Source organism: Mytilus californianus, unplaced genomic scaffold (genome assembly GCF_021869535.1).
Source record: "Mytilus californianus isolate M0D057914Y unplaced genomic scaffold, xbMytCali1.0.p SCAF_2, whole genome shotgun sequence".
In the NCBI taxonomy this organism is placed as follows: domain Eukaryota; kingdom Metazoa; phylum Mollusca; class Bivalvia; order Mytilida; family Mytilidae; genus Mytilus; species Mytilus californianus.
Window position 1 is genome coordinate 86,516,505 of NW_026262668.1, and position 20,228 is coordinate 86,536,732.

The 20,228-nt window shown below is 30.7% G+C and overlaps 1 protein-coding gene across 1 annotated transcript in view; it reads left to right on the top strand.

Annotated features, from left to right (window-relative positions):
* Positions 1 to 4,711: 4,711 nt before the first annotated feature.
* Positions 4,712 to 20,228, top strand: part of LOC127730370 (uncharacterized) — a 64,330-nt gene continuing 48,813 nt past the window's right edge. Inside the window, exon 1 of the mRNA XM_052238747.1 lies at positions 4,712 to 5,033. Within this exon, the coding sequence (XP_052094707.1) occupies positions 5,013 to 5,033 (21 nt within the window). The 5' untranslated portion in view covers positions 4,712 to 5,012. The remainder of the gene's footprint in view (positions 5,034 to 20,228) is intronic.

Genomic DNA, 20,228 nt, shown 5'->3' on the forward strand with positions numbered 1-20,228 from the left:
TCGTTCGAGAGATCACTTCCACCTTACTTTTAATATTTATCTGTTGTATGTCCTTTGGGTTGCTATTTCATTACCATATACCTCACACCTCTTTCTGACACATTGGAAAAAGATTTCATTTATTAAGAACCAACTATATTTTACGGTTCATACAAAATTATACAGAAAATTAGGGAACAAATCTACAGATTTTCTAGAAGAAAAACGAGCAAATCAAGAACATATAGGAAACTGAAATTAATCTTTGTTAGTGGAATTTCTTTGGTATTAGATAAAGGAGAAATATAGATTCCATCAAGTGTGTTACGATATTTCTCCACTCGAGACAGTTAAATTTTAAAATTTAAACCACGAGGCTCGCCGAGCTTTTTAAATAATAAAAATTTGACTGTTGAGAGTGGAGAAATATCATAATACACGAGTTATAGTGGTGGAATCTGTTTGTCTAAAGATTTTAAGGGAATATCTTAACAAAGTTTATCCTTCCTTTTCAAAGATTTGCAGAAAGTTGTGTTCTTTATATGTTACATCATCAGGAATGGTCGCCTTTTTTCATGACGTCACAGTAGGAAATTCAGAAGAAACCAAGAAAATTTGACGTCATGATTAAATTTCGACAAATCATTTGCCGAAAATAAAGTTTTCTCTACAGATGAGAAATATTTTTCTCACACCGATCGACAAATGTGAAAAAAGCATGAAAATTAGGGAATCAGATGTTTATAATTTTATGAAAATCAAAATTAGCAAACACTGTTTAGTTATTGAAAATGATAACATATAAAATCATAGAAAACTAGAATGATACCGTTACCTCCTTTTAAATATGAAGTAGATGAATTAAACTTTAGATTTAAATGTGATAATCTTAACTGATTTAAGATAGTATGGGTGTCTATCGCCATCTTGGATTGTAAAATAGCAGAGAACCTAAGGTCCAGATTTTCAATCAAGTCAGCAAAATTTGTTGAGGAATGCAATTAACTATTGTGAATTTTCATTTAAAAGAACAAATTTATAAGATTATAACTTATAATTATTAATATTTTTACAAACGTAAATCATTTTTGCTTGATTGTGTAACAAGTTGTTGAATAATTTAAGATTGATTTATATGTATGTATGTTGTTATTGTGTACAAATGATATTTTGTAAAGGCTTTTTATACAAGTTATCATATTTTGACATTTGCAATCTTTCACCTGTTGATACAAGTTGGTCTTAATAATTAACCAGAACAACCATTGCAAGAAAACATTAAATGTCACCCTAAACAACAACAGTATGTGTCGTGAATATGGTTCATATGTTCTCGGCGCATTTGTTTTTGGTCTTCTTTAATTTATTTTTTGCTTTAATTCATTTCTATCTAGTACTAAACATTACACCGTGTTTCCAATGGCTGAGCACTCCTTTCTAAAAAATCAAACGAGGAAAACTTCCTTTAAAAATGTCATGTAAAAATAAGTCACGAATGACAAAAGAAGGACAGATAGACTAAGATCGTACAAAATGTATACACGGAACCCGTGTATACTTCATCTGAGATTTAGCCTACGCGTTAGCAGGAATTCCAATTCATTAATTCCAGATAGGAAACAAAAAAGTATTTTAAGAATGTAGTTTACTTTTAGTTCTACTCATTACAATCATATGGCTGACATTAACTGCTGAAAGATACTATGTATAAACATACTTTGATCATGACGATTTAAGTGTTAATCATTCATACAAATAATATCTTTTATTTGTTTCTACATTATTCTTGTTTTTCTCTGTAGTATCAAACTCAAACTCTCCTGTCGTTTATCGTTTAAGTTTTATTTTACTTCTACGAAATTTGAGTGTGTTATACCAGAAAATATATTCGTATAAGTTCAGAGAAATTTGAAAAACAGAACCACAAGAAGTGCACATATTTTTACAATATTTGATTTGTCAAATTCCATTTCAATATTTCTTGCTTTTTAATATTCAGAAAATGTATTTGAAACAGTTTCCTGTCTGACATAAATTCCTGTATTAACTTTTAGTCTCTTATAGGTAATATAAGTTAATACTTTTCTGTTTATATTTTTTCCTGAACATCTTATAGAGGCGCAGAGTAGATAATTCTGCAACAACGTATTTGACCTTGAACAGTATTCCTAACTCGTTCGCTATGTCCGAGTTTGTATTGATGTTTTTTTTTCAACTAACGTAATATTTGTATAACTGGTAAATTATCATATCCGGGATTTCCCTGTCACAAATTAATGAAAACTTTTACTAAGTTCTTTAATAGATACAAAGATTAACTTTAAAAGTTTGACTGTACTTGTGGATATCTTACTACAAACGGGATAGTCCTAATGTTAACGGGAATGTTGTTAATAGAGCCTGTAAATTAAGATACGATCCATGTTTACCTAGGTATCCTTTTAATAAAAGTATTATTGTATTCTGAAAGGTTATAAATATCCAGTGTACGTAAAAACTGGTACGCCATACACTCGTTTCGTCTATATAAAGACTCATCAGTGGCGCTCAAATACCAAACAGTGGAAAGGCTTAATTATATACGAAGTTGAAGAGCATTCAAAACCTAAAATTCTGAAAAGTTGTACCAAATACGGCTATGGCCATCTATGCCTTGGGGTAGAAAAACCTAGATGTTTCGATTAATTAAACATTTTATGAACACTAAATTTACAGAAAAGGTATATGGCATGTCAACACAAAAGTTTTTGTTCTAATATTTAACACTGTAAATATTAAATATGGTCTTCATCGGTACTAACACATAGCTAAATATGTATGGCTATACAGTCATGAATAATTTTTGGTCATATATCCTTCCGATATAATAAGAAGATGTGGTATCAATGCCAATGAGACAACTCTATACCAGAGACTAAATGACATAGAAGATACTTATATTTTGTCGTTGTACAAGGTCATAATTTTCTAAGATTGTTTATCATGTATTTACACTAAGTCCTTTGGATGCTAACTGATTGAAAGCAAAGTCTGGGAAAAAGGGCATAATTTATTAGTTATAATTGGCTCTGAACTAGCTTACATTAGCTTTGTGTACGCTTAAATCGCTACATTATATGTTGTTTTTTGTTAGGACTTTTTGCGTCTGTATTGCCAATCTGATGTGTCGACCCTCATTTTTGACATTTTTACCAATAATGTCTGTTTGCTTTGCTCACACATTGTTGTCAATATAATAGAATTGTATGCAACTGTCATGCAAGTTAAAGGTTTGTCTAGCTTTAAAACCAGATTTAACACCACCATTTTCTCAAGGAAATGTCTGTACCAAGTCAGGAATATGACAGCTGTTTTCCTTTCGTTTAATGTGTTTGAGCTTTTGATTTTGCCATTTGATAAGGGACTCTCCGTTTTGAATGTTCCTTGGAGTTTGGTATTTTTGTTATTTTACTTTTTTCCAACTGTTTATAGTGTGTTCCTATATTGTGCTGTAACACCAATGTTCAAGGTTAGGAGAGAGTTGAGTGCTTACACACACTTATTTAACACTACATCATGCGTTGAGCTTGTCCCAAGTCATGAGCCTTATTTGTTTGGTTTTTGTTTATGTTTTTAAGCATAAATTAGGCTGTTTGCTTTTCACTTTTGAATAGATTCACATTTTATCATATTCGGGTCTTTTATAGATTATTATACGGTAAGGGTTTTGTTCATTGTTGAAGGTCAGCTAGTATCCTACTACATCCTCGTCCTTTGGTCTCTGGTTGATAGTTTTCTCATTGGCCATCATACCACATCTCCTTATTTTTAGAAGTCATTAACTTAACATAAAAAACACTGACACAAAAGCAAAACAAGCTCACGAAATACACTATTTACTCAAATCTTTCATGATCAAGTATAGACCAAAACAAATATTAACAACAATTCTGAACTCTATTCAAAAATGGGGAAGTCCATAAAACCTAACAAATTTATATCAACAAATGGAACGAATGGGAAACAACTGTCATATTCCTGACTTGGTACAGGCATTTTCCTAAGAAATTAGTGAGTTAAATCTAACTGTATAGCTAGCTAAACCTCCCACTTGTATGACTATTGATGATAGTTCCTTAATATTGACAACATCGGGTGAGCAATCAAAATGGACGTAATTTGTGAACGTGACAATAATTGGGATCCAGAAATCGTGTATGGGCTTAACGGTTGAAATATTCCTTCCATACCTTTGTTACTTATCCAAGTATTTTAAAACTTAATCTGAATCTTATACTTGAGAGATTATAGTCAACATAAATAACGAAGACATGCAAATTTTTAAATCAAAGAGAAAGAAATATACAATGGAGCGTCAGTCATTGTATGGAATCGTAATCCTGTTTCTTGACGATTACAGAATTTCCTGTAAATTTGGTCCAATATAATCAAGTAGACTCTGGAACCCTGCAGTCAATTGTCATGCACTCTTATTAATTTTATACGAGCTAACGACAGTTTTCTAATCTACGCGATACTTATCATACCCAATTAGCCTTCAAATGTCCAATATCATACTATTGTGGTTTAATTTTGTCTAAAACAACTTCATATATACAATATCCTATGAAACCAATCATTATCACACTCATATACTAATTATCACCTTCCAATAAAATGTCTCATTACCTAAAACATTCATATCGACTGATCTAATTAATCAAGAGATGAACCGAAGGGCAAAAAATACAGTAACGCCAGCCCCAGTAGTGATAATTCATTCCCTACTGGCTGATTAAACTGGTTGTGACACCATCGGGATAGTACTTTTGTGATAAATATTTTAGCATGGCATTTAACTTTTATTAAAAATAAAGTTTTGCCGTGACTATGTCATAGACTGTATTTTTGGTATTGCTATATCCACGTAAGCGGGGGAGTATCATTTTGGGGGTAGAGTCAATTGATATTAATTGAGAAACATCGTAACATGGTGAAAGTTAGTAACTACAAATATTACATTGAAAAACAGATAATTATCAGGAATTTGTCAAATGGATACTAACATGATACGGGTATGTATAAGATATTGTTATTATTCTAATCCATTGTCTACATTTCTGTATTGTCATTAGTTCAGTACTGGCATGAAATTATGGATATTGTGCTATTTAAATTTGCTGGTACAAACTTTTGAAAATTATTTGAATTAAGGAACATATCTGCCTTATTTAAATCTTGGCCGGCTTTGGCTATACTTTTTGTCCTTTTTGCTTTATAAGCTCATCATATTTTTAATAAGTTTTGGGTCTTTTAATATTTCAGCCTCAAGCATCACTGAAGAGACATTTTTTGTCGAAATGCGCATCTGTTGCAGAAAAATTGGTACCGGTAATGTTATTGATAACATACATATATATGTATGTATATACATTTTGTCAAAATGTTGTATGTCGTGTTGAATTTTGAAATTTAGATAATTTAGTGCTGTTATTTTTTTTACTGGAGTATTAGAAAATCGCAATCCTATATTAATTGTAAATATATTTACACTTTCCTTCATTTGTTTTTGTTTGAGTATCAAAAGGGACATTTCTAATCAATGAATATAGAAACGGCTCCATGTCATCAAGCACATGTATCATTCATTTTACGAAACGTTGCTCACATTCACTTCCATTTGTTTAATTACAGTTTTACATGTTTAAAAGAATTAAGTTACTAAAATATGTTATCGCTATAATTATAACAGTAAAACAGAATTTCATTTGTTGTAAGACTCTTCCGCATGTCTTATAGTGGTATACTACCATTATGTTAAGCTTCACTAAAACTTCGTCAATCTAACTTTGAAGGGTTTCGCTAAAGTTTTTGTCTGGCAAAAGAACAAAGAAATTAAAACTTGTCACTGTCCACTTTATGAACATCTTTATGCGGTATAATACTTACTATACTTTATCAAACCATCCAATGTATAGCATTTCTTGGCAGATACATAAAAATGAAAATTCCTACCCATCTTTAATGCTCGATTGCATTGAGATCCCAAACTGACATGTTATGTTACACATGTTATTGTAACAACATAGCACTCATTTTCATTGAAAAATTATGCTTCTTTTTCATTACGATATTGGGATTAGTAAAATATGATTCTTTAAACCCGTCTTAAACTGTAATATCAAAACAGAGAAAAAAAATCAACTGACTGCCAGGGATTGTTGGAACTTAATTGGAAAGGTTTTTAACCAAAACAATAGGAAGAGATACCAAATGGCAATCAAAAACAATAAGTAAAAACAGAACATTGGACTTGAAATTCATAGTTTTATAACACGTCAAAAATCATGTAAAAGAACATTTACTTGTCTTTAATTAAATCACTATTTTATACAAACATGAATAACAATATATAGTTTTTATTTTTTAAGCTCTCATTGAGAATATAAATTATATAACTGTACATGCATAGAAAACATTCAACTATACTGATAGAATGAGGAATAAAAACATAAAATCAGAGTGTGTTCAATATAATAATAATTATGCTTCTTGTACAAATTATTCAATAAAAAAGTTTTGCACCATGAAATTGTCCAATATTTCAAATATATTAAGTTTTTTAATTGTATTTGTGTCGTTTGAACAACCATGCATATTGGCTAATGTATACTACGTATAGCAGGTTTTAAAATTTGTGATTGTGAATTTGATAAATAATCAATTAGAAAAATCATAATAACGAATTTGAAACCCGTTAAAAATAAAATACTTCTGGTTGCTAGGTCCTTCAAGTTCAAGTGCTTTATTAACCCCCAAAGCCCAACAGGTAAACATTGTTGCAAGTCAAAATTTCTTCCCATTCCAAACATACTCTCATGTTCCAATGGCGTCAAAATTTTCCATCCTTCATCCCGGTCGGCCTACCTTGTATTATTTACCTATTGTATTGGTTTTTTTTTTCTCGTCTTAAATATGCATGAAGTATTTGCTACTGAACGTTTAGCCAACAAAAATCAATTAATCATATAAACATCAGACACATTAGGGTATTTTTATATTATAAGCAACATAACACAATACATGATAAGAAAATAAATCTTACAACACCTAAACAAATAAATGTATAAAAGAACCGCCGTTTTGCTCATATTAAAATCATTTGGTGATAAGTCTAATACGGTAATGTGACAATCGAGAAAAAGAAGATGGGATTGTAGCTTCGGCAATTGGAACATATCAGAGGTCATCTGTGACATAGATATTTAGAATAGAACTAGCCTTACTATTCTAATGTTACATTACCATTTTTTTCAATTCAATAGTAACGCAATTGTTTTCTGTTACAAATATTGTTTTATTTAACAATCCATGAATTGAATATGACATAATGTAAACACCTTTTCATTTTTTCTATATTCAGAATATTTTTTATAGTATAGAATTTTTTCTTTTATAGCTTTCATTTTAGTATGGTCACACATGAATAGATTATGCTTAGTACCGATCTGATGAAATATTTCAACTAACTATTACAGTTTTGATCTAATGTTGTACTATTACCAGGTTGACAGCTCACAGAATGATTCTATTGAATTATTTCGTATTTTGTCATCGCGGAGCCTTTTATAGCTTGCTATAGGGTATGGGTTTTTCTCATTGTTGAAGGAGGTACGATGACCTTATGTTGTTTAATTCCTTGACCTTTGGTCTTTGAAATACTTGTCTCAATGAAAAATGGAAATACCACACCTTCTTATACTTATATACATAATGGAATTGTCTTATACCACACACCTCTTGCTATTTATAAAGATTTTGCAGAATTTGTGAATTTATCATATGTTACTATTTTTTAAAATTTTTGATATCCGTTAAAATAAATTTTGTGTTATAGTTCGACGAAAAATTCATAATTATGTATTCATTGTGAATTTGCAAGGTTTTTTTAACGTCTTTAAGTCTTTAAAAACAAAATCAAACTATATTTTTGATATTTCCCAAATTGGCTTTCGTGCTTTCAAACGCTAAAAGCAATATAAATCTTCAGATACATATACATTAATTGTGTTACTTTTTAAGGCAACATTTCAACAGAAATTGAAAGCAAAATATTTCTTATCTTATTAAAAATTAGTTTGCTTATATTTCAATAAATAAACTAAAGAAATATGGCTAGACTACATGCAGGTATATTTTACATGTGGATTTAAAAAAATGAATAATACTAATTTAACAGTTATGGTAAACATTAAATATGAATTTTTGTCCTCAGATAGCTGTAGTGTATTTATTACTCCTCCCTTTTGCCTATGGCAAAATAAATTTTCTTATATATATATTTAATCATTTACACGTACTTATCTGTTTTCTAAAATCCAATATACATTCGTTTCATGTATGTATTATTAAAAGTCTTTTTATTCATAATACACTCTGCTGAATGTACAATAATGAATTGTGACAGTGTTAAGTACATTCTCTAATAGTTCAATTGTAAATAAAGCTTTTTTTACATTCTGTTAAAAGTTTAAGTTTCGAGTTTACATGTAAGACTTATTCAGGCCAAGTACATCTACTACTGGACCGGATTCACGTAAATCCAGAAAAAAAACTTTACACACGTTTGCCATCATTGCTAATGTAAATATAAGTTTTTATCGAGATAAATCTTTATACTTGTAAATATCCTTATAAAAAAGTATAAGATTAGACTTAGGGCTTCTTGGTTATCTTTAATGCGTAAATAGATGTAAAATATAGAAAACACCTAAATAGTACAATGTTTGATAATTTGTGGAAGTAATATTTAGAATAATATTGCCGATACATTCACTTCGTTTCCTTTTTTCCTGTTAGAATAATCAAGCTCCACGACAAAACAAGACTTAACATCTTTTTTTTTAATTTTTCTGTTCAATCAATAGATTTATTGTTTCAGAAAATTTAAGATCTCTTATAGACTTGCACATTTTATCATAAAACATCGGGTTATAACCTCTTTTTTTTTTAAATTTAACTTTAATGAATATATTATATAACAAAGGATAACTTTTTAAAGAGTTGCCGAAATCATGTTGTCCAAGCGTATATGAGCTTTTTCATTATGGTTAACTTGATGCGTATTCATACAACATATTAACATTCGTTTGTAAGCTTTTAAACAAGTTCAAGTAAAACAGTACGATAAACAGATTATCGAAGTCTTTCTACTTGAAAGCATGTTAAAACACTATTTTTTTATCAATAGTTTTTTTTCTCATCTAATAAAGAAACTTCATATTGTTTACATGAGCTTACATTGTATGGTATTAATATGAAAAAAGTCAGATAATGAAGACTCAATGTTTATTGGCCATCTTTAAAATAGAAAATGACAAATGACTGTACTGAACTTCAAGGTATAAAGAACAATGTCTTTATAAAAATTCCAAAAACAATCCCTCCAAATGATAACATTTAAATCAATTAGTGATCAACTGTTATATTCCTGATGGTGTACATGCACTTCGCAACAGTATAAACACAATTTGCTAATGAAACCATGGGATGAACTTTTTACGGCATGGCAAACCTACAAAACTTGAATAACATCCATTTACATTTCCAATCATATTATAAAAAGGCATCTTTCGGGAAATAAAACATGCTGAGAGCATTGCATACATATGCATTTTATCTAATGCCACCCATCAGACTGAATGTGACAACGTGTATATAGATCATCACAAGTGTACACTATTTCGTACAAAATGTAAACTGATCATTAACATTATCTAATGTTACACATAAATACCCGAGGTTGATTGATCCAACAAACTAATTGGAAATTATCATATCTACTATCGCTTTCTTTAAAACCCCTGTTTCCAACCGATCTTTCAATCACCGTACAATGCAGTGTAAAATTTACGTACAAATTAGTAATTTGAAAAATAAACAGTTCTCATATTAATTGTGCTTCAAGTATGCATTGCAACAGTTTTGGCATTGCACTACTTTACCCAACCCTAACCTGATTTCCGCAACCGATGCGTTTATGTCTGTTATGATACATTAAACATACAATATTGGAAAGGTGTGGATCCATTAATATCGTCATCGCTCTTAATATATTCAAAATATTTTACTGTCAGGTTTATGAAATTCCATTGAACCTTAGAGTGCATATTTGATTGTATCAATTTAGTGCAACATATTATATTTCAGTATAATAAACAAAACACGACAGGTACAAGGATGTTGTTAACTATATCACAGTAGCCGTCAAATTACTCCTTGTAAGCTGTCTTTTCATTGGTTACTCTACACACCTAATGATCTTGGGTATTGGTCATGCCATTTAATGGCTATATCAATAATATTTAACAACATTTTCATGAATTTGCGAGATTTTATGACAAGACAATTGAATCTTACATCCTGGAAATCTATTTTTGTTATTGTTTAATTCCTAAAATAGGACTATTAATACGTTACTAGTAATCAGTTTTCTATATAAAACTGTTAAGTAAAAGAAGGATAGCTCTTTTTCTTCTAGTCTAGACAGACCTTAATTTTGTCCTTTTGAAATCTGAAAGAGCAATTAATTAACATCGTATATTAAATGCTTACACACATAAACTATTAGTAAGTCTTAGTTGGAACTAATTGAGAACAAGTTGTAACGTTGATAGAAAGTACCGATTCATAGATGTATGCAATAACGATATGGGCTTGATTTCTTTATAAGGAGGAAAGGAACAACTTGTTTCATTTTCACAAAGTAAGTAAATTTATTTCATAAATATATAACATATTCATTTTTCTCTATTTAACATCTTGATATAACCAAAATTTTACATTTAAATATAATTATTTGAAATGAAATTATTGACCGATTTCAAAGTGATCAAACCCCATAAAAAATGTTTCTGAATTTCATCTTGAATAATATATAAATACTAAGAACATTGAATAGTTTATGATTATATGCCGCCGTAATGTTTAAATATATGCCGTAACGTTTTAATATATGCCGTAACGTTTTAATATATGCGTAACATTTTTTAAATATATGCCATAACGTTTTGATATATGCCGTAACGTTTTAATATATGACCGTAACGTTTGAACTCTTTAACGAAATTTGTGGAAAACAAAAGTTCGACTGAATTTTACGAGAGAGAAAAACATACTAAAATCTGTTGGAATATATTTTTGACAATTGTAATACAATAAGGAAATGTGTAAGTTATCTTACCAAAGTTGCAAAACTTAAATAGTGTGTCAGAAAGGATTTCAGATAAAAGTGAATTAACATTTCTGACTTTTTAGTTCCTTTTTCTCACTTTTTTCTGACTCGTAACATTAAATGTTTTGCGTTTTATCAGCCTTTACTTTATACATTGGAAAATAAATTATATAATGACCGTTCATTGTTTGCTTCTGTGTTTAACTTGGTCATTTTGCAACATGTGGTCTTTGTTTGTGTGACAACCCAATTGTATCCAAAAATAAATATGAAGCGATTTATTCATTGAAGAGATATCTGAAAAAGCACTACAAATCACAGTATAGCCACAACAAAACATAGACCACAATACCACAGGTTACTGACCGGCATGACATTGTGTTTTGTTACCTTTTAACTTTTACCATGTACCACCAAATGGAAGCACATAGTCAGTTAAAGAGAGGCAGTATATACCAGAGTGATATTTGAACTCGATGGCAAAAACAATAAAAAAGACAAATCACAGTATTCAAAACACAACATAAAAAACTAAAGACTGAGCAACACGAACGCCACCAAAAACTATGGTGATATCAGGTGCTCCGCTCCACATGTGGTTAGGTCGTGTTGCTCATGTCAGTACAAAATCGATGATAAAAATTTGTCGGTAATGTCACATAAGAGGACAAGAGGACAGGATTGTGGTTACGACAATTGAACATATCTGTTATCATCTGTGAAACAGATATTCCATAACGGTCAACAAACTGGTGATGGCGTTCGAAAAAAAAAATCGAATAAATAAATTCAACTTCACGACTTGGAACCATTGGTGTAATAGCTTCCAGTAAATGCCAAAATTAAAGAATATGTAGTATAATGATATACTGTTATTTTGAAACCATCGGATATAAACCGTTAAGTGCTAATAAGAAGAAATGAAAATGATGAAGACAACTATTACATTCTTGGTATAGTCTACATGTAAGCTTAAAAATCGCGATGGGGTCAAACATACTAAACTTTTATGTGCCATCTAACTCACTGCTCAATTTCATACCAGACCACTGCATACTACCCAGAAGGATGCAAATAAACATTTTTGAACAAGCAGAACTGTTCAATGTCATTTTGATTATGTTTCTAAAGTCAGGGAGCGAAAGTTAGGACAAAGATAAATAGAAGAACTGAATAACAATATCTCACGTATTGGATATGTTTTGTAAAATAGACTTATAACCGGTTTGTACCTACATGAGCAACACGACGAATGTCAGATGGGTAGTAGGATCTACTTACCCTTCCGGAGCACCTGAGATCACCCCCAGTTTTTTGTGGGGTTCGTGTTGCTCAGTCTTTAGTTTTCTATGTTGTGTTTTGTGTACTGTTTGTCTGTTTATCTTTTTCTTTTTTAGCCATGGCGTTGTCAGTTTATTTTCGACTTATGAGTTTGAATGTCCCTTTGGTATCTTTCGCCGCTCTTTTAAAAAAGACGTTCCTGTGAAAATATTTGAGAACAAAATATATAAATACTTGTGCCAAAGTATCTTGCGACGATATTCATTATAAAATCTACATTTTTCCCTCTAAAAAAGTGCTTCTCATTCGGCGAAATTTTCTCATATGACCTACATATCAACTGACAAAAGATATATGTCTCATAGCAGCGCCGAAATACTTATCAAATCATTCAAAAACAAAAGTTCAAACGTGACTTGGAAAGAATTTGATACATTTCTTGGGTACATTGGTTCACCTCTAGTAATGATTCAATCGCTTTACTTTTTGTAGATTATATATTGTTCTTGATCACAAACTATGCCCTTTTATATAAGAATAAAATCAACGATGGCTTGTTTTAAAGCATGGAGAGTCACAGAATGACATAGGCATTGTCATTTTAATAAAAATAGAAAATGTCACGTAGAAGCATGTATATATTGTTCAAAGTAAACAAAGAATAAAACTTTGTCAACGATTAAGGGCATAAATGATATTCCAAGATAATTTTCTTCATTGAGTATAAAATGTTACTACTGGAAAAAATGTCGGAATTTATGAGACAATATTTCTTCACACAACACATTTTACTTTTCTGAACTTTATATGTCAGACTCATTTTCACTGACAGTGTTAAACACGTAACATATCATCTGTTCAGAAAAGGACAAAACAATTTTTTTTTTATCTTTAAGTAATACATGTCAAGTTATATAAATGAAATTATTGAGTTGTGATATTAGAATTTTAAGACTTTACGTTTTACCTATTTACCATACGTTTTTAGTTGATTGATTGATTGGTTTGATTTTTTATCAGAATATATTTGCACTAAAATCAACATATTTATTATAAAACATAACCTATCATGAATCAGAAGTAATTATTTCATACACTGTACCAAGGGAATGGTATCCCAGTGTTTTGTTTTATAACCCGCAAAACTTGTATGTCTATCCACTAGCTTATACAATAACCTTGGACAACTTAATGGGACATAAACTTTGTGTAATAAGATCTAGCCAGGCGAAATAAAAATAACAGAATTTTTAACACTAAATAAATGATACATGAGCAAACAATAATTGGTGGAGAAAATTGACAGCTAATGTGTGAGACAAAGCTTATTAAAAGTTGACACCATTTGTATGTTCTTTACTCTTTCATATCTACCAATCTCAATCTATGGAATTTTCTTCAGGGGAAAAGGTATGCGTTTGTATTATCTTCATTTAAATATAATGTAAAGTTTTCAATATTGTAGAACTTGTCAAAATTCTTCTCATCTGTTAAAATCCTGGTATCTTTGGTGAGTTATTCACAACTACAAACGTTCATTTACTACTACTTTTTTGGTTAAAAGACATACTATAAAAATGCTTTATATGCATTTTATATAGTTATAACTAGCGTAATTGTACATGATAAAAACGCCATCAATCATGATTCAAAAATACTCTCGGACCGCAACACCTGAAATATGAACTGTTTTCCCTTGGCAAGTACCTGAGTTCATTCCGTACCTGAGTAAGTTATTAAAAGAAGCACCTGTATTGGACACTTCAATTGGAATAATGCCATGTAACTACTCTGTTTCTTTTTGACAGATATTTATTACATCACTACAATATGTTTAACCATTGATGTATAATATTTATTTGACAGAGTTCAATATGAAACATATTTTATTTGACTTGACTTGCGAAAGATTGTTCTCTTTAGATATATATTTATGCTGAAAGATCAAATGTTATACAATTGGAATACAAACATAAGAGTATTAATGAAGACATGTTATATAACACCAACACGAAAATATGAACCAATATCTAAATTATATGTCGATAGCAACACAGAATCAATGACGGAATTGGAATACAAGTCAAAAATTCACGGATAAGCTGGTATACATATATGACATATGCAGGACATATCGCTACATCAATTGGGACTCACAAGGTTGACAGTCGAAATGCGCATCTGGTGCAGTTAAGTTGGTGCCGTTTATGTTATTGAACTAAACTCTTTTAAAGATTCGTTCTCCATACTGATTATTCTCATCAAGTCTAGGTGCACTTTGTTAGTAGTACTATTTTTGAATATCTTATTAAGACCTTAAAATATTTTCTTACCTTCGCACCACAGCTGTGTTTATTAAGTTTTTGCATAAATATTCTACACATCTCCATTCTTTCTTAATTATGTGATACGACTGAAAGTCTGGAATATTTAAAGAAATAGCGTCACCTTTACATATTTAACTTTTATTCTGGATAACCTCGTCCGTAGGGGTTGTATGCGTGCGAATGTGTTCTTTATTTTTTACAACTTCACTATCCTGCAAAGTTTTCCATCTACAAGATCTTAACACTACCCTTTTATTCATACCACCTCTTTGTATGTTTTATTGAAGCTCATAATTGTTATAATCATTAGAACAAGTTTAAATGTGTAATTCTTCCTACTCTCTTAAAATCTATGGACACATTATGTTGCTATCTACCATTCATTAGTTTTCCCGAGGCATAAATGTTGAAGATTGCAAACTTTTACAGATTGATATATGATATCTTATATTATTCTTCAAGATAAAGCATTTAAATTATGCATTTGCATTAATAAAAGTCAAGAAGTCAAACAGGATCCCAAAACTACTGTCAAAATTGTGAAACAATAAATTTTTCTCACTTTGACGTTTTATATTTTTGGCTAGGAATTTTTTGTGTCGAGAGTAGCTTTTTCTAGAAACACGATTTCGTGAGCACAACAGTTGGTGGCATATGTTTAACCACGATATTTGTTCAGGAAATTGATTCTCACTAGATAATTCGTAATCGTTGCTCGTCCATCGTTGATATATCTTTCTCAATATTAAATTTGTTTCTCATTTGTCGCGATGATACGTGTTGCGAGCAAATTTTAATTCTGTGTTTTTTTTTTGTGTTAGATTAATAATTTAGATAAATATTTTTTGCTTAAATTGTTCTAAATTTCTTCAAAAAGAAACCATTCTCCACAAGAATTTCTTACATTTGTAATAAAATATGGGATATTTTTACAAATTCGGTATATTTGTAGTCATGGTACAGAATGTTTAAGTAATCAAATCATTGAAATCTAAGATGTTAATCATATACGCATAAGCCAAGGGAAATATGCACACTTCATATAAAGAAGCATAAGGAAAATACTCAAAAGAGAAAAGGAAAATAACAATCAAGAGAAGTAGTTGTCCCGATTGTCATAATGAGAACACGGAATAAATATTTTATCATTTTAAATTTCATTCGATATAATTTCGGTATCATTATAATTAGAAGTAATTACACTTCATCCCTTTTTTAGTTGTTTTGTTATAGGGTTTCTGTCTCAGACACCTCACACTATTTTTTTTTAATTAATACTAAATAAAGACGCACCAAAATGACTTCGCTGTGTTAAATTAACACTTGTTATTTAGCATATATAGATAATAGAGATGGATTGAGTACTCGCAAAACTATACATTTATGCTTATTAATGAATTTCTATGTAACGGAAGCAGCCACGTAGATGAAAGAAGAAAAAAGTTAAAAAATTGTAATTATAAGTCGAAATGATGAAATGTCCAGGTCAAATTTCAATGATAAATAAATGTGAATAAAAGTTAGTAAAATAGTTCAAAATGCGTACATTTGATTTTAATAGTTTGTTCTCATTTTGTGCTGTTACACCACTGTCCCAGGTTAGGGGAGGGTTGAACGCTTATAAACATGTTTAGCCTCGCCACAATATTTATGTGCCTGACCTAAGTCAGGAGCCTGTAGTTCAGTTGTTGTCGTTGGTTCTTGTCTGTCATATTTGTTTTATTGTAAATTGTTTTGTTATAAATTAGACCGTTAGTTTTCTCAATTAAATTGTTCCATTTTTTTCATGTCGGGGGCTTTTATGGCCGACTATACGGTATGGGTTTTTCTCATTGTTGAAGTCCTTATGGTTGCATATAATTGCTTACACCCACTTTATTTGAACTTTTGTGGATAGTTGTCTCATTGGCAATCATACCACATCTCGTTATTTTTATATCTAGACTTAAATATCATATCTTATTTTTAGAGAATTTATTTTTGAAGGGGGGATTACGAGCTGATCATGTTGTATAAACATGTGTCTTTTGTTATATGCTTTGTGTATGCCTTTGGTTATTTGTATGTTTGGGTTGCTGTTTCATTGACTCATTCCAAATACCTCCTTTTATTCATTTTAGAAATGTTAACAGTAAGGGACTATAGAAAATATCACACAAATTAAAATGGAACAAGCGGATTGATAATACAAATAAACAGAAACATTTGTTAAAAATGGTTAATAACGTGATATTTCGTAAAAAGTAACGTAACAAAAATTCCGAACTCCAAGGAAAATTCAAAATGGAAAGTCCCTTATGAAATGGCAAAATCAAAAGCCCAAACACATCAAACGAATTGAAAACAACTGTCATATTCCTGACTTGGTACAGGCATTTCCTTATGTAGAAAATGGTGGATTAAACCTGGTTTTATATCTAGCTAAACCTCTCACTTGTAATGTATATCATTATTTTTCTAATTCCTATCAGATTTATCCTTTTCCTACCCTTTTGATTATTTTTATTTAATCAACGTGTGGTTCGTTTAAACTCAGTTTTTCATTGGTCAAAACTCGATAATGACATAAAATTTCTTGCCTTCCTCTGAAATTCCTATTGTGACGTCATGAAAAAAGGCGACCATACCTGATGACTTCACATAGAAAGAACACATCTTTTTGCAGATCATTCGAAAATATGGATTAAGTGTGTCTGCTTATCGTCTAGAAATCATTAGATTCCACCACCAAATCTCGTACAATACTACAATCTTTATCCACTCTCGACAGTTAAATTTTTAATATTTGAAACGCTCGGACATCCTCGCGTTTTTAAATTTCAAACTTAATTGTCTCGAGTGGATAAATATCGTATCACACTCGATGCAGTGGAAAAATCTATATTTACCCCTCTTCTTTTGTTCTGTAATCGGTGACCAAACCCATTCTATTTTAATGATTTATGTCATTAGCAGACACTTTGGAAATGCATGACTGTGTCAGTTCAAGATGAAAGTGCGACGGATCATACTCTTTTAGATAAATCATTAGTTTTCATGTTATAAAAACTACCATTAAGCAAACGGAAGGTTTCACTTTTGTTTCCTACATATTGTCATAAAGATAATTGACCATCAGTGAGCATTGCGTGCGTTGGTCAGAAAATTAACTTCAAACTTTCTTACATGCAGTTATTTTCTGAGAATTCGTGAAACCAACATAATGTCTGCACGGAAAGATTTGGAACGTGATGCTTAGTTGATAAATGACATGCTTACAAACAGATACGTCATCAAGGGTGCCATTTCAAAAACTAAGAATGTTAATGTTATTGATAATAATATTTTTTATCGATTTAGATTTGTTTTGTTGATGAATTCTTCAAATGTATGATACCTACGAAATCGACATACATTTTGAGGAAAACATAAACTATACAGTTTAGAAAAATAAAATCAAAATATATCTTTCGGGGAAATCGGATTTTTGCAAAATTGGAAACAAGGTTTGTGTCTTCAATGCTTTTAATCAAGATAATAAGCTCCATCATAGTACAATACTTACCAACCTATTGTCTGTTAGTTAGAAGGATTTTCTACCCGCGGAATGGATTACTTTAGCTGTAATTTTTCCCTCACTGCTCTTCAACTTCGTACATGTAATGGCCTTTTTTACTTTTTGGATTCGAGTGTCAATGATAAATCTTTTGTAGTCAAAACGCGCGTCTAGAGTACAAAATTATATGCCTGTTATCCTTGATGAGTGTTTTTACAACCGGTCGATGCTACTGCTGGTCGTGGCTTTCTCTCTGATGGTATTACCAGCCCAGTAGTCAGAACTTATGTGTTGACATGAATTTGTCATATTTGAAAATCATTTCTTTACAAAACTTGTAATTTTCGATATATTAAGGATTTTTTACCCCAGAAATAGATTACATCAGCTATAACTGGCGGAATTTTTCATCGTTAATGCTTTTCAACTTCGTACTATTGTTTTTTGCTTGTTAACTTTTTGATTCGAGCGTGATTCATTGATTGGTCTTCTGTAGACGAAACGCGCGTCTGGCGTACAAAATCGTCTGCCTGGTATCTTTGATGAGTTTTTTTTATTATCCCACGGTATGTCTTTTGAGGGTGATTCGTAAATCTGTGTTCATGCAGTTAAGCTTTAAGTTGAAAGTATGTCATTAATTGTTTTACAATGACTCAATAATGTTTACCTTATTTATTTGTTTGTATTCCAACGGATACTAATAGTGCACCCAGACTGGCAAGGCGACTTGCCTTGAACATGTACTTATATGAAGCTGAATGCATGCAAAACATATCTAGATCTTTTTCTTTAGTAATGATGATGGAACATTGAAAGCTAGCAACAAAGACGAACCCGATAATTTCATTATGCCTATTATGTGTAGTAACATACGATTAGATACCGTTTCACCGCGGCAATTTCCCAACTTAGTGAGACATATTAACTCCATAATACATCACATCGATTGTCCGCTTATATAAATCTAGCTATGAAAGATAATCGTACATTACCGGTAAAGTCATTCTGAATATTACCGTATCAGTTCGGTTTCTGGTTTTGATGTTTGTTTACTATTGGTTCTGACTGGAATTGAGTGACGGATGATAAATGCATAGCAAGAACTGCTTACTCAGTCGACGTTCTTCGTGTCAATGAATTTAATCTGGAACTCATATGCTTCCACTTGTTTTTCTTTCTTTTTATATTTTGCTCTTTAATGCTAAAAATTATAGTCTTTTTTCTATAACATTCCGACAAATAAGGAAAAGAACATCATGTTTTCTATGTAATTTCTAAAAACACAGTTTAACTAATACTTACTGTTGCTCAGAAATAACTTTTAATTAGTATCGTCACTGGCATTGTTTTACTGTTGATTTTGTTGACTGTTTCATAAGAACAGATATTGTTTTATTGTTCTCGTTTCATAGGTCTTGCCACTGTAATGCTGTCTGATTTTTTAATGACTAATTACAAAGCAGAATATCCTCTTGGTAAAAAGGTTTTTTTCTAAATGGCATTTAGTTTCAGAAAACTATGTGACCTTTTCGTCGTACAAAAATGATGAATTTAAAATACTTTTGGGATAAGTGCTTTATCAATACATGACACATGTTGATTATATAAATCTAAATATCTTTCTCAAACTACATAAACACGTCAAGTAACCTTTTAGTTTATAATTCATTCCAACAATATTTCAATAAATACTGGGTGCTTCTGTCTCTCAATGTTCTAATAATGTTATGTTTTGAGATGGGCGTGTACATCCTGAGGAAGAACATTTCATCTGTCTATTTCATACCTTATTACATTAAGTGATGATTGAATATCTCAACACATAAACACTAACTTAAAAATTACTATTTACATCAAAAGACTCTTAAAGGTAAAATCATTGAAAAGATGCTAA